The sequence below is a fragment of the Biomphalaria glabrata genome, chromosome 9 (assembly GCF_947242115.1).
Source record: "Biomphalaria glabrata chromosome 9, xgBioGlab47.1, whole genome shotgun sequence".
Classification (NCBI taxonomy): Eukaryota; Metazoa; Mollusca; class Gastropoda; family Planorbidae; genus Biomphalaria; species Biomphalaria glabrata.
Genome location: NC_074719.1, coordinates 21,765,314 through 21,779,581, shown reverse-complemented (window position 1 = coordinate 21,779,581; position 14,268 = coordinate 21,765,314). Strand labels below are relative to the sequence as shown.

Below are 14,268 nucleotides of genomic sequence, written 5' to 3'. Positions count from 1 at the left end.
TACACAGAGATGTCATAGACTAACATCATACACAAAGATGTCGTTGACTGACATCATACACAGAGATGTCAAAGACTAACATCATACACAAAGATGTCGTTGACTGACATCATACACAGAGATGTCATAGACTAACATCATACACAAAGATGTCGTTGACTGACATCATACACAGAGATGTCATTGACTGTCATCATACAGGGAGATGTCACTCATTGCCTGAAATGATGTACAGAAATGCTATTGAACGACATCATAAACAGATATGTTGTTGACTGACACCATATACAGATGTCATTGACTGACATCATACAAGGAGATGCCAATCTAAAATCATCATGTACAGAAATGTCATCGGCAGAAATCATACACAGATGTTATTGACAGACATCATACACAGAGATGTCACTGAATGATATCATATACACTGATAAACGACATTAACTTAAGTCATATACAAGGATTTCATTGACTCAAGTCATATATAAGGATGCCGTTGACTGAAGTCAAGCAAAAAGAGGTACTGATTTAACTCACACAGATATCATTGTAAAAAGTTGTTTCAATGCTATCTCATTCATTTTAACTGTTAGCTTTGTACCTCTGTCAAGGCTATGTCTTCAGTAAGCGATTTACGAGAGGTCCGTGGCTAGAGTCCTCTTAGATGCCTACCCACTTTCCGTCATGTGTTCTTCTCTCTAAATATGTATCATTAAAAAAACTCTAGTCCAACTATTGTATGTTACATGTCTTGTTCAGTCATCAATTTTGTATATGCTCCATCGCTTGTAGCACAAATAAATTTCTATCATTGAGTTGGCGACTGTGATCATTCAGTATGGCGTCATTGACCTTTGTTCATTCAGTATGGCGTCATTGACCTTTGTTTATTTTATCTTTTTCTTTCAAAATCTCTCCCCAATCTTTTAATGTTTTCATTAGGTGCCATTATATTGCCTGCACATTTCTCTATATTCCTTTCTCTTGTACTTATCTCTATATGTATTTATCGCGTTGAGACTATACACTAGTTGAGAATCAAAATGTAAACAAAACACAGATTACTGTGATCAACAAGAATGAGCATTCTTTTAAAGTTATCTCTTAGAGCAGTCTTTCCCAAAGTGGGGTGCGCGTACCCCCAGGGGTACGGGAAAAGTTTGAAGGGGGTTCGCGTCTCACATGGTTAACTATGTTGATTTTCAAAAAATACTAATTTAGTTTATAAATTAGAATAAAGTATCATAAGTTTTAAATCCTTTTTAGTATGTAGTTTGGGTTTTTACAAATTCAAATAAGGTGCTAGTTTATATTTGGAGACAAATTTTCTACAAATATCCGGAAAAGGCTAGGATGTTACAACTTCCGTCGACACGCCCACTTTTTCAATGTAAAAACTATGTTTCCATGTATTTTTTTTTAGAATGTTATTGTTGTATCTAGGAAGCATTGCGAAGAATAAACTCATTAATTGAATATGTAATTGTGATAGAGTCATTATTATTTTGTGTATGTAAGCCTACAAAAAAAATTGATTGTTATTAAAATAAATCCATTGGGGGGCGGAGGGGGGGGGGGGCAAAGGGTACTCAGCGTTACAAAAACTCTAGAAGGGGTACGCATAAGTAAAAAGTTTGGGAAATACTGTAGAGGCTATCACATTTTGAACATAAATTTGTATATTGAAAAAAAAAATTAATAACTTAGTTAAACGAAGACACTGAACGAATTGTTAAAAAGAAAATCTAGGTTTATGTCAAGAACATCTTTTTAAGATTCATATTTAGCCAATAGCAATGTGTGTACTTTTCTTCTTTGGTCAGTTGTAAGTTGTGGCCAAAGAAAAACCCAAGATTATTCTATGCTCCCATTTTAAAGCACTCTTTGATAGAGTAAAGGCGTGGGGAAAATAAAAGCGACTCAACAAAATTTAAGCAAAAAGGAAAAAAAAATCTGAAAATACAAAAAATTCAAAAAGACACTTGAAAAAGTTAGATTTCAAAGGGAGCTAAGCTACACAGATAACACATAAATCATTGTTGTCTCCCTTGCGTGATGGCGAGGCTCAAAAATTGAATTAACCTCCCTTTAAATGAGCTTTGACTCCCGGGAGACGAGGAGAAAGCGTTGCCGGACTTCCAGCTCAGAGGCTCTCAAACTACAGGCGTTAGCGTCAACCGAGAAATTTTATACCAATTAATTTTTCCCGTTAATTTTTTTTTTTTTTTTTTAAAAAGAAAAAGTTTTGTTGTTGCATTTTTTAAAATAATAATTATGAGGAAAGAATGAAAAAGAAAGGAAAGAACTGATGGTGAGGACGCCTGAAGGCAATGGATCATAGTGTAACTGAGACGCTGACAAAATGTGGAAGTTAATTAAGACTAATTGTCATAACTGTTTACACGTCAAGTTGAATAAGATTAAGTTTACGTCACTTCCGCTGTGCCTTTAATTTGCTTCATCGCAATTTGGTTACAAAGAATAGCAATGGATTTATGGGATTGAAATGCGATACTGTTGTATTGAGGCATGTGCCCGACACCTCGCTTATAATAATTAGTACCATAAGAGCCGGTGGCGTAGCTGGCCGTGGAGAAGTCAGGGTTCAGAACCCTTCGCTGCTGGCTGGAAACAAAACTCACTTGATCCGGTAAGAGAATTACTCTCTCTGCAATAATTGTGATCTTAAAGAAGAGAAGGCAATGGCGGGAGTAGGGAGAATTAGGAACAGAGATTGTTATTTAGTTATTATAAAGCTGTCTGTCTGTCTGTCTGTCTGGGTGGATTCGTGTACACGTTGTTTCTCCCACTTTCTACTCCTGGATCAATTTGAAATTGTGCACCAACCAATTCATTCATTGTCGAAAGTCAGTGAGAATAGCACATAAGGTTTTAGAAATAAAACTTTTAATAGCAGAATCATGCACTGTAGATACCTCAGTATATGCATTTTGTTGGCTCTGAATACCAGCCACTGGTAGAAATGTGTAACCTCTCTTGGCTACGTTCTTGGAATTAGGTGACTGAAGTTTGCTTTACATTTTATATCGAAAAGAAACAAGAAAACTAAAAAAAAAATACTTAAAAAAAAAAATAGATGTGGGAGGGGAAGGAGGTGAGAAAGTCAAAACATGTAACACAAACAGAAAGCAAAAGTTTTGTAATAGTAGTGTTCGATATGTAACTATTAATAGACTGGTCAATGTTTGAAACAAGCAAAATATTTAAAAAATATACTTTAAAAAAACGAAAACAACTATTTAATGAGAATAACCACATTTACAGCAATATATCTTTCCCTTTTTCATATCAAACAAAATTAATTTATTACCTTATTTAATTAGCTATTTGTCTAATTCTTAAATTGATTCGTGTTTTGTTTGGAACAATGAATAATTGTTTAAAGTTTTAACTTGACCGAGAATGGGAAGTGGGCATGGGCGTAGCCATGATTTTTTTTAAGGGGGGGGGGGGCTAATAAAGGTGTGCTAATTTAAATTAATTGAAAATATTATATTAAGATTAGCCCATCCAGTGGATCATATAGATTCAATGCATTCAGCATAGAGTATTTGTATTTCTCTACTAGACTTTGCAAATAATGTAACTTCGATATTCATTTCATCAGTAACTCAGAATTAAGCAAGAACATAGACTCTTAAAGAATAACTTTAATACTACTGTTAGCGGGACAATATGGAGGCCAATTTTAATCCATTATTGTTGGGGTTATATGGTTGCTAAGTACTATATAATAATAAGGTTTATTTACAGTTCTGTAATTTAAGCAGCCCAGCCATATTATTCTTTTATATATCTGGGTTTTTTTTTTTTTTGGTGTCTACTTATTATCATGGAATAAAATAGTCGTTATTGATATAATGTTTTTTGTTATATTAAACAATGTTCTGTTTCTCTGATAAGCCAATTTCGCTCATCTGATCTTCAGTAGATCGGGTCAATCAGGTTATGTATGAGAAGCAAGATTGGACGTGATGACATCTATCATCTAAGCCAGGGTGTCCCAACTCTCATAAGCCCTTAACTCGCATGGGCTCCATCGGTACCGCAATACTATCAGCCATGCTTAATCTTACCTCAACAAGTCCAGACATGGACTGGGATCAGGGATAAAGAGAAGTCCCCGTTGGGATCTGAGGGATAATAGGCAGGCTCTCCAAGACAATCAAGTAGCGCCCATCAAGTCAAACTGGAATGCAAGAGACTTTAAGAGGGGGGAGGGGGCTCAATACAAATAAAAAAAGAAGTGGCCCTCTTGCCGAACTACCCTCTCTCTAATTGCCCCTCTCTCCATCTATCCCCCTCCGGTCTCGCCCTCTCCCCCCCCCCCCCAACCCTGTAATCAAATTGACACTTGCCCTCCTCTGAGCGGTAAACAGAACATCGTATGCGCGCGCATAAAGACGGTGGGGGTGGGGTGGAAAGGGAAGGTTAGTGACTATCCCAGCAGGGCGCATCTCCGCCAGCTCTTTCATTTACGAGCTAACCCACGGGGGCGACATAGCCCCGGGTTGTGGCATGAACGGGGCGGCTACCGGGTATGCGGGGGCGCATCAGTTAATATGTTCATGTTGTCAATTGGTCTTGTCGGTTGTGCTAGAAACGAGGGAGTTCGACTCCAAATGGTTACTGTACTTGTTGGGCTCGACAGAGATCTGGTCTATTTGCAGTCAATGGCCTGTGGCCAACTGATAGAATAGTTCATTGTGACATTTACAGTTAAGTTACAAATTATGCGACAGCTTTTATTGAAGCCACTCCAATGTACATAAAACTAAAATGGAATAAATTCTACAAGACACAGGCTAGCTTCCAACTCGTTTATTGTTCTACTAATTAAGAAAACCCGACAAAGTCAAATAGTGAATTCCTTACGCATCGAAAGATGGAAATTATAATATGTCCATCACTAACCAGCATCCCGAGTTAAACGGGAAGTCAGCTTTAAGATAGCTGCGCTTGTCCTGCTAATTACGTCACAAGGTCGAAATTTCCAACTGATGAGCTTTGAACAATAATCGCGGGTGTCGCCCCTAATAAACGACCGTTTCATGTTTTGCTTTAATAAACGGACTATTGGCATGGGTATAGTGTGGGTGATTGGGTATTCACATTTTTTTTCTGTCACCATACTATTATCATACTTTAATTATTGAAAATGGCATCTGCTTACAGATTAATGATTATAAAAAGAGACATATTGTCTAGGAGCTGAAACCGAGAAACAGACTTTAAGAATAAATTTTAGCGAAACAAGACAAACAAAGACAAATCAGATTTCCTTGACTTTATCTTCATGTCCATACAATGTATACACAATGTCGCAAGAGGAAACTGCAAACACATTTTTGTTAAAGAAAACATTTTTATTTGGCTGAAACTTCAATCTTCACACTACATTGTTCCGTGCCGCGATCTTCACTGACCTTTCAACAATTAAACATTAAGATTTCATCAGTTACGTACAACATTTCTATTCACTAATTTCATCACCCCCCCCCCCCCAATCTTTTTTCTCCCAAAGTTTTCCAGAACTAACCCGTAGAATGAATTCAATTTACCACCATGGTCTTCCTCCGAAATTCAAGATGGCGGCAGTAATCTCGCTCCTCGGCTGTTACCTAATTTTCCACCCAAAAGGGAAAAGCAACTCTCGGTTACTCTGATCCAAAGCAGCCAATCAGGGGCGAGGATGTTATTTCTCGACTTTGCCACTTCCGTTTGACTTTTATTGTAGCAGAAGGAACCGGCAAACTAGATTAGGGCAGCTCATCCTCGGAAACTCCAAGTTTGTCGCCTCCCAAATGGCTGTAATCGATTTCTCTCCACTGGAATTTGGATCTTTCCTCGCAAAACAAAAAACACTTCAACAACTTGTAACTCTGATTCGAAATCTACAAGAACATTTTCCATAAGTTCCCTCCAAAATGAGGAGAAAAACTTTCTTTTTTAAAAGCACTTTTTTTATTTTTTTTTTATTTGGTCTTCTGTTATGTGTAATGCTACAATGGCTTCAAGTTAGTAGGCTCATGATGAAATGTGGAGTCGGTCTTCAGAGATAATGAGCTAGAAATTTAAGCGTAATCAATTTTAAATGTGTTTAGTGTTATGTTTTCCTATCTAGCTAGACAGAGTTACTTCTCTTGGCTCCACATTCACTCCCCTTTCTCTCCTCTGGCCCTAATTCGCCACGGCTCCCCCCTGCTGACAAGGAAGGAGCAGCGCCAGCCCTTCAAGATTGAAAAGGTTTAGAACAATAGTGAGCTGGTCCTTGAAGGCAGAGGCGGGAGAGAGAGGGAAAGGGAAGGCTTATTAAATCTTCGAACCATTGTCTCAACTCTCTTGAATAATTGCACATCTTTAACACTGCGTCATTATCTCCTCTTGGGTTAATCAACGGGAGATAATTTGTGATTATATTTCTACCCCTGTTCCTGCACTTTAACCTCTGGTTCTTCCTTTCCCAAACCATCCACCTACCCACCTCTTTCTCCTTTTACAGTTTTTTTTATAAACTTCATTCCCTCTATTGTCGTTTTAAAAGAATAAATAATTGGATTACGTCATTTAATGCGGTTTATTTTATTTTATGCGTGTTTGCTATTATGCCATTGCCATATGATGATTAGCTTTATAAATTAAATATTATGTAACTTTATAGAAGGAATTTTTCTCTTCGTGTTTTCATATCTAGTATATACATGTCTGAAAGTAGTGTAACAATATAGTAACGTTAATGAAACTAATTAGTATTTCTCTACATACTTTTCTATTACATCTATGAGGTGTCCAAATATCCTGACATTAAAAATCCCATCAGCAGGATTTCAACCTGGTCTGGATCACTTCACTTCTTCTTGCTAGTCTGTTAGAGCTGCTTCATTTCTCTACCCAATAACTTACCTCCTCCGTGTTCACCTGGCTCTTGACGTCTTTCTCTACCCAGTAACTTACCTCCTCCGTGTTCACCTGGCTCTTGACGTCTTTCTCTACCTAGTAACTTACATCCTCCGTGTTCACCTGGCTCTTGACGTCTTTCTCTACCCAGTAACTTACATCCTCCGTGTTCACCTGGCTCTTGACGTCTTTCTCTACCCAGTAACTTACATCCTCCGTGTTCACCTGGCTCTTGACGTCTTTCTCTACCCAGTAACTTACATCCTCCGTGTTCACCTGGCTCTTGACGTCTTTCTCTACCCAGTAACTTACATCCTCCGTGTTCACCTGGCTCTTGACGTCTTTCTCTACCCAGTAACTTACATCCTCCGTGTTCAATTGGCTCTTGACGTCTTTCTCTACCCAGTAACTTAAATCTCCGTGTTTACCTGGCTCTTGTTCACGTTGCACATTCGGAATGAGTGGGCAAAACCTTCTGGGCAAAAACCTTGAGGAATACGGTTCTCGAAAACGGTACTTACTATTTTCCTAGAAATTCGACAGTTTATTTATATCATTGCGGAAATGATTACTATCTAATACTCTACTTTGACCGTTATAGTTTTTCTGTTAAGTATTAAAGAATTAATTTACATTTGGCTAGAAAATAGAAAATGTTTATTTTGAACATATAACGTGTTCAGATATTTCTGAAAAGGGGGTGGGGTGGAGTGGGGTAGATATATACCATTCATTACTTATTTAGAGCTAAATACTCGCTATACAAGTTGTATAAAAAGGTAATGAGTTTTTTCTTTTAAGTATTTTTATCTTTTTCTTGTTTTAAGAAATTGCTATTTTCTTTTTCTTACAGGTGAAAAGCCCTATAAATGCAGTCATTGCAGTAAAGCATTTAGTCAGTCTTCCAATTTAATCACTCACTGTAGGAAACACACGGGCTTCAAGCCTTTTACCTGTGATAGGTGCGGCAGGGCTTTCCAGAGGAAAGTTGATCTGCGGCGCCATGTAGAGACCCAGCATGTGGAGGCTGACGCCAAAGCAGGTCTTTCTCATCTCTCCCTCTTGATGTCGCAGGACAAGCTCCCCGAGGGCGTCGAAACAAAGGTGTCGGACAGGAGATACCTGTCTGAGCGTGACCCTAAGGGGCACCGCGTTGTTGACCTGCTGTCCGCCTCTAAAAGAAACATCGACGACATTCCAAAGGACGACGCCGGTGTTGGGTTCACTTCTCCAGTAGGTCACAATCCATGGCTGGAACCTAACTCCATCAGCCCTGACTCCGGGGTTGACCTTGTCTCCGCGAGTCCAAGGTCCTGTCATACGTCATACGAATGGGCGGAGGAGAGCCTACTAGCTACTGACACACACAACAAAAGCCAACTTCGTATCTACGCCGAATCCAGACCAGATTACAGAGGCTCATCCCCGCCGTCGGAGATCAACAACAACGACGACCAAGGCTACAAAACGCCGCTGAGGTATATGCCGAATCCAGGTGTGCCTGCAGCCAGATCCAGAATGAAAGCCAGCGTGTGGCGTCCCGATAACGACCTCCTGAATGACGACGAGACCAGTGATGAGGACATGAACGAGGATGACATCCAAGGGGAAGATGATGACAATGAATACAGTTCAGAAGAGGCGAACTTTGATCTAGACTCCAGCGCTCCGTCGCCAGTCATTGATGTGGTTAGCGCTAACGATGAATAAAAGTCGGTCCCATGGGAAGAACAAAACATTATAGAAAATGAGCTCACCTATTATTATCGTTAAACGTGTACAATATCAGGAGCATTACTATTGTTCCCTTCATTGCATGGGACAGGTGATACATATATAAACTTGAGAAATGATAAAACAAAAGATTTGAAATTATAAATCATTATATCCTTATCACATTTTTATAATTATCTTTTCGTTACCATAGATTAGATGACTTGATCAGAATTTCTCAGTACACTAGTTGTGGTTTTATTTGTATCTTGTTGTACTGTATCAATCTTATAACACATGATTGAAGCGCTTTAAAAACAAAATGTAGTAAACAATCTTGTTGGCTTTAACATTTGATAACATCATTTTAGTTGAATCGAAGGACACACGTAATCAAGAGACACATAGATTTATGTGCTTTCAAAAAAGTGTCCCATTGATTGAAATTGTTAATCTTTGGACTCCTGTTGCTTAAGTCTCCGTGTCTTCCTGAAGTTACAGCGACATGGACTTGTCTCGTTAACTCAGGCATTAGCTGGTTAAATCTCTTGTTCATGTACTACACCCCCAACCCGGGCCTCTCCCAATGCTGAGAAGGGCATCTTCGTCCCGGTCACTCTTAGTTCACAAAAAAGAGTTCTTGTATTTCATATATTTTCGTGATACAAAGAATACCGCCTCTGGCTTCTCCCTATATGTAGAAGAGTGCCTCTACTTTCTAGCCTCTCTCAATACACAAAAGAGCTCCCCACAGACACTTTTGTTTTCTAATCTCTCTATCACTAGACAGAAGAGCTCATCTATGCCTATCATGTCCAGTCTCTCTAGCACTAGACAGAAGAGCTCATCTATGCCTATCATGTCCAGTCTCTCTAGCACTGGACAGAAGAGATCATCTATGCCTATCATGTCCAGTCTCTCTAGCACTAGACAGAAGAGCTCATCTATGCCTATCATGTCCAGTCTCTCTCGCACTAGACAGAAGAGCTCATCTATGCCTATCATGTCCAGTCTCTCTCGCACTGGACAGAAGAGCTCATCTATGCCTATCATGTCCAGTCTCTCTAGCACTGGACAGAAGAGCTCATCTACGCCTATCATGTCCAGTCTCTCTAGCACTAGACAGAAGAGCTCATCTACGCCTATCATGTCCAGTCTCTCTCGCACTAGACAGAAGAGCTCATCTACGCCTATCATGTCCAGTCTCTCTCGCACTAGACAGAAGAGCTCATCTACGCCTATCATGTCCAGTCTCTCTAGCACTAGACAGAAGAGCTCATCTACGCCTATCATGTCCAGCCTCTCTATCACTTCTTGCAAATCATAAGTCAATGCAACTATTCAGAGCTGTAGTGGTAAACAATCAAATTGGATTGATTTTAAAATAAATTACCTATGGACAATTGAGTCAGAAATTCAACAATCTTCTTGACCACCCAAGTGAATAGTTTCAAAAGTATGCTCTACAGGCGCTTAGGACATACAAAAACAACAACATCTAGTTTGAAGAGTAAATAGAGATTTTAACATATTAAACATTGTTCCCCTAACATTTGAATACTGTTAATAGATTGGTAGATCCTAGTTTATAGTTGCTACACGAGTAAAAATAAGAGTCACCTCTGATTAGAGTGATTGTTTTTTTTAAACATTGCACAGTAACAAAATATTTATTCTGACTGGTTGTATGTTTATAACTAAAAAGAACAAAATACACAATTATCATCCAAAGTGTAAAATCATTGAAAATACCTTTGTTTATCTTTCTAGACTCGTGCACTATTTGTAAATACTATTTATATTTAATACGTATGCTATTTCCTTATTGCATTTATATTTTAGCTGCATTTCTATGGATTTGTTTTTCTTTTCATGATTAAAAAATGTACACATTTCTTACATTTAAAACTACAATTGTTCTTTCATTATTTCATCGACAGACTGTGTCCTGAGGCTGTTTATTAACGACAATAAAATGTGTTGTTAATTTTTAATTTGTTAAATCTAACTTGATACAAGATGATATAAGTTTTGCAATCCTGTAGTGTCATTGTATTATTGTGTTTTATGTACGTTAGGGGAGAGCAATGATTTTAGTGTCTTAATTCTAAAAATACATTATTTCTTGGAAATGGAGACAAACATCGATGACTGATACTTAAATCGTAAATTTCCTCAAAAAAGGATATTAACTCCATGCTATACAGATTTGTTGAATATTGATAAAATAAAATTTTCTTTGGATATCGAGGATATTAAGAACAGAAGACTACGTGATAAAATTAATGTTCCTTTTTTTTTCCCTTCAACTAGTATGATTTCTTAAATGAGGGGGAGGGGTAGACGCTCAAACTAGAGGCCTAGAGGTCTAGAAGACATTTACAGAGTGTATCATCAATTAGAATTATTATTTTAAAACAATCCCTCCACATGCTTTCTAGGTCTTATTTTTAAAATATATCTGTCAGATTGTTGTATATGTAATTTATAGAGATCTACTGAGAGAAAACTTCCATTCAACTACAAAGGGACTGTCTGATCTAGAGCACACACATAGTGCAGGTTTGTATGTGAGGAAAACAAAAGTATGTCAGAATAAAAAGGTATGCCTCACAGTATTGTTTAATAAAAAAGAATTAAAACAAAATATAATGCAAGATAAGGGTATATAAAGCTCTACTCAGGAGCGGCGTTCGAGGGTGGCTAATGAGACGGCCGCCCAAGACAACGTCCTCAACTTGGCAAATTATACGTTAAATAGGAAAATGCTGATAGAGGCTCTTAACATGCTTCTTCATAGTTGACTTCCCCTGACCTTGTCCTCTGTACTGTGATCATCTCAGGGTCTCCATCTTTATCCGACATTTGAAACTGATGAGTCTCCGAGGGTTAGGCCACTGCATCGCGTACTCTGAGCTGCACCCAGTTTAACAATTTTATTTGTTTTGCCACAAAAGCACAATTGCTACAAAATAAGTCAAAATTACAAATGATAAGACTATTCACACAATCAAGATGAAAACAAACGAAAAGTAATAATAATGAAATGTGTGCTTTAAATCACTACTCTGTCTTTGAAAGGATCTACCTGAATGAAATGTGTACTTTAAATCACTACTCTGTCTTTGATAGGATCTACCTGAATGAAATGTGTACTTTAAATCACTACTCTGTCTTTGAAAGGATCTACCTGAATGAAATGTGTACTTTAAATCACTACTCTACCTTTGAAAGGATCTACCTGAATGAAATGTGTACTTTAAATCACTACTCTGTCTTTGAAAGGATCTACCTGAATGAAATGTGTACTTTAAATCACTACTCTACCTTTGAAAGGATCCACCTGAATGAAATGTGTACTTTAAATCACTACTCTACCTTTGAAAGGATCCACCTGAATGAAATGTGTACTTTAAATCACTACTCTACCTTTGAAAGGATCTACCTGAATGAAATGTGTACTTTAAATCACTACTCTACCTTTGAAAGGATCTACCTGAATGAAATGTGTACTTTAAATCACTACTCTGTCTTTGAAAGGATCTACCTGAATGAAATGTGTACTTTAAATCACTACTCTACCTTTGAAAGGATCGACCTGAATGAAATGTGTACTTTAAATCACTACTCTGTCTTTGAAAGGATCTACCTGAATGAAATGTGTACTTTAAATCACTACTCTACCTTTGAAAGGATCGACCTGAATGAAATGTGTACTTTAAATCACTACTCTGTCTTTGAAAGGATCTACCTGAATGAAATGTGTACTTTAAATCACTACTCTACCTTTGAAAGGATCGACCTGAATGAAATGTGTACTTTAAATCACTACTCTGTCTTTGAAAGGATCTACCTGAATGAAATGTGTACTTTAAATCACTACTCTACCTTTGAAAGGATCGACCTGAATGAAATGTGTACTTTAAATCACTACTCTACCTTTGAAAGGATCGACCTGAATGAAATGTGTACTTTAAATCACTACTCTACCTTTGAAAGGATCGACCTGAATGAAATGTGTACTTTAAATCACTACTCTACCTTTGAAAGGATCGACCTGAATGAAATGTGTACTTTAAATCACTACTCTACCTTTGAAAGGATCGACCTGAATGAAATGTGTACTTTAAATCACTACTCTACCTTTGAAAGGATCGACCTGAATGAAATGTGTACTTTAAATCACTACTCTACCTTTGAAAGGATCGACCTGAATGAAATGTGTACTTTAAATCACTACTCTACCTTTGAAAGGATCGACCTGAATGAAATGTGTACTTTAAATCACTACTCTACCTTTGAAATGATCGACCTGAATGAAATGTGTACTTTAAATCACTATTCTACCTTTGAAAGGATCGACCTGAATGAAATGTGTACTTTAAATCACTACTCTACCTTTGAAAGGATCGACCTGAATGAAATGTGTACTTTAAATCACTACTCTACCTTTGAAAGGATCGACCTGAATGAAATGTGTACTTTAAATCACTACTCTACCTTTGAAAGGATCGACCTGAATGAAATGTGTACTTTAAATCACTACTCTACCTTTGAAAGGATCGACCTGAATGAAATGTGTACTTTAAATCACTACTCTACCTTTGAAAGGATCGACCTGAATGAAATGTGTACTTTAAATCACTACTCTACCTTTGAAAGGATCGACCTGAATGAAATGTGTACTTTAAATCACTACTCTACCTTTGAAAGGATCGACCTGAATGAAATGTGTACTTTAAATCACTACTCTACCTTTGAAAGGATCTACCTGAATGAAATGTGTACTTTAAATCACTACTCTACCTTTGAAAGGATCGACCTGAATGAAATGTGTACTTTAAATCACTACTCTATCTTTGAAAGGATCGACCTGAATGAAATGTGTACTTTAAATCACTACTCTACCTTTGAAAGGATCGACCTGAATGAAATGTGTACTTTAAATCACTACTCTATCTTTGAAAGGATCTACCTGAATGAAATGTGTACTTTAAATCACTACTCTACCTTTGAAAGGATCGACCTGAATGAAATGTTGACTTTAAAACACTACTCTACCTTTGAAAGGATCGACCTGAATGAAATGTGTACTTTAAATCACTACTCTACCTTTGAAAGGATCGACCTGAATGAAATGTGTACTTTAAATCACTACTCTACCTTTGAAAGGATCGACCTGAATGAAATGTGTACTTTAAATCACTACTCTACCTTTGAAAGGATCGACCTGAATGAAATGTGTACTTTAAATCACTACTCTGTCTTTGAAAGGATCGACCTGAATGAAATGTGTACTTTAAATCACTACTCTACCTTTGAAAGGATCGACCTGAATGAAATGTGTACTTTAAATCACTACTCTACCTTTGAAAGGATCGACCTGAATGAAATGTGTACTTTAAATCACTACTCTACCTTTGAAAGGATCTACCTGAATGAAATGTGTACTTTAAATCACTACTCTACCTTTGAAAGGATCTACCTGAATGAAATGTGTACTTTAAATCACTACTCTACCTTTGAAAGGATCGACCTGAATGAAATGTGTACTTTAAATCACTACTCTACCTTTGAAAGGATCGACCTGAATGAAATGTGTACTTTAAATCACTACTCTACCTTTGAAAGGATCGA

The 14,268-nt window shown here is 37.5% G+C and overlaps 1 protein-coding gene across 2 annotated transcripts in view; it reads left to right on the top strand.

Moving 5' to 3' along the window:
* LOC106059731 (uncharacterized) overlaps positions 1-10,586 on the top strand; it is a 62,543-nt gene extending 51,957 nt beyond the window's left edge. For both annotated transcript variants that reach the window (XM_056040074.1, XM_056040073.1), the window contains one exon: positions 7,772-10,586. In XM_056040074.1, coding sequence (XP_055896049.1) covers positions 7,772-8,628 — 857 coding nt within the window. In that variant the 3' untranslated portion in view covers positions 8,629-10,586. The remainder of the gene's footprint in view (positions 1-7,771) is intronic.
* Positions 10,587-14,268: the final 3,682 nt, after the last annotated feature.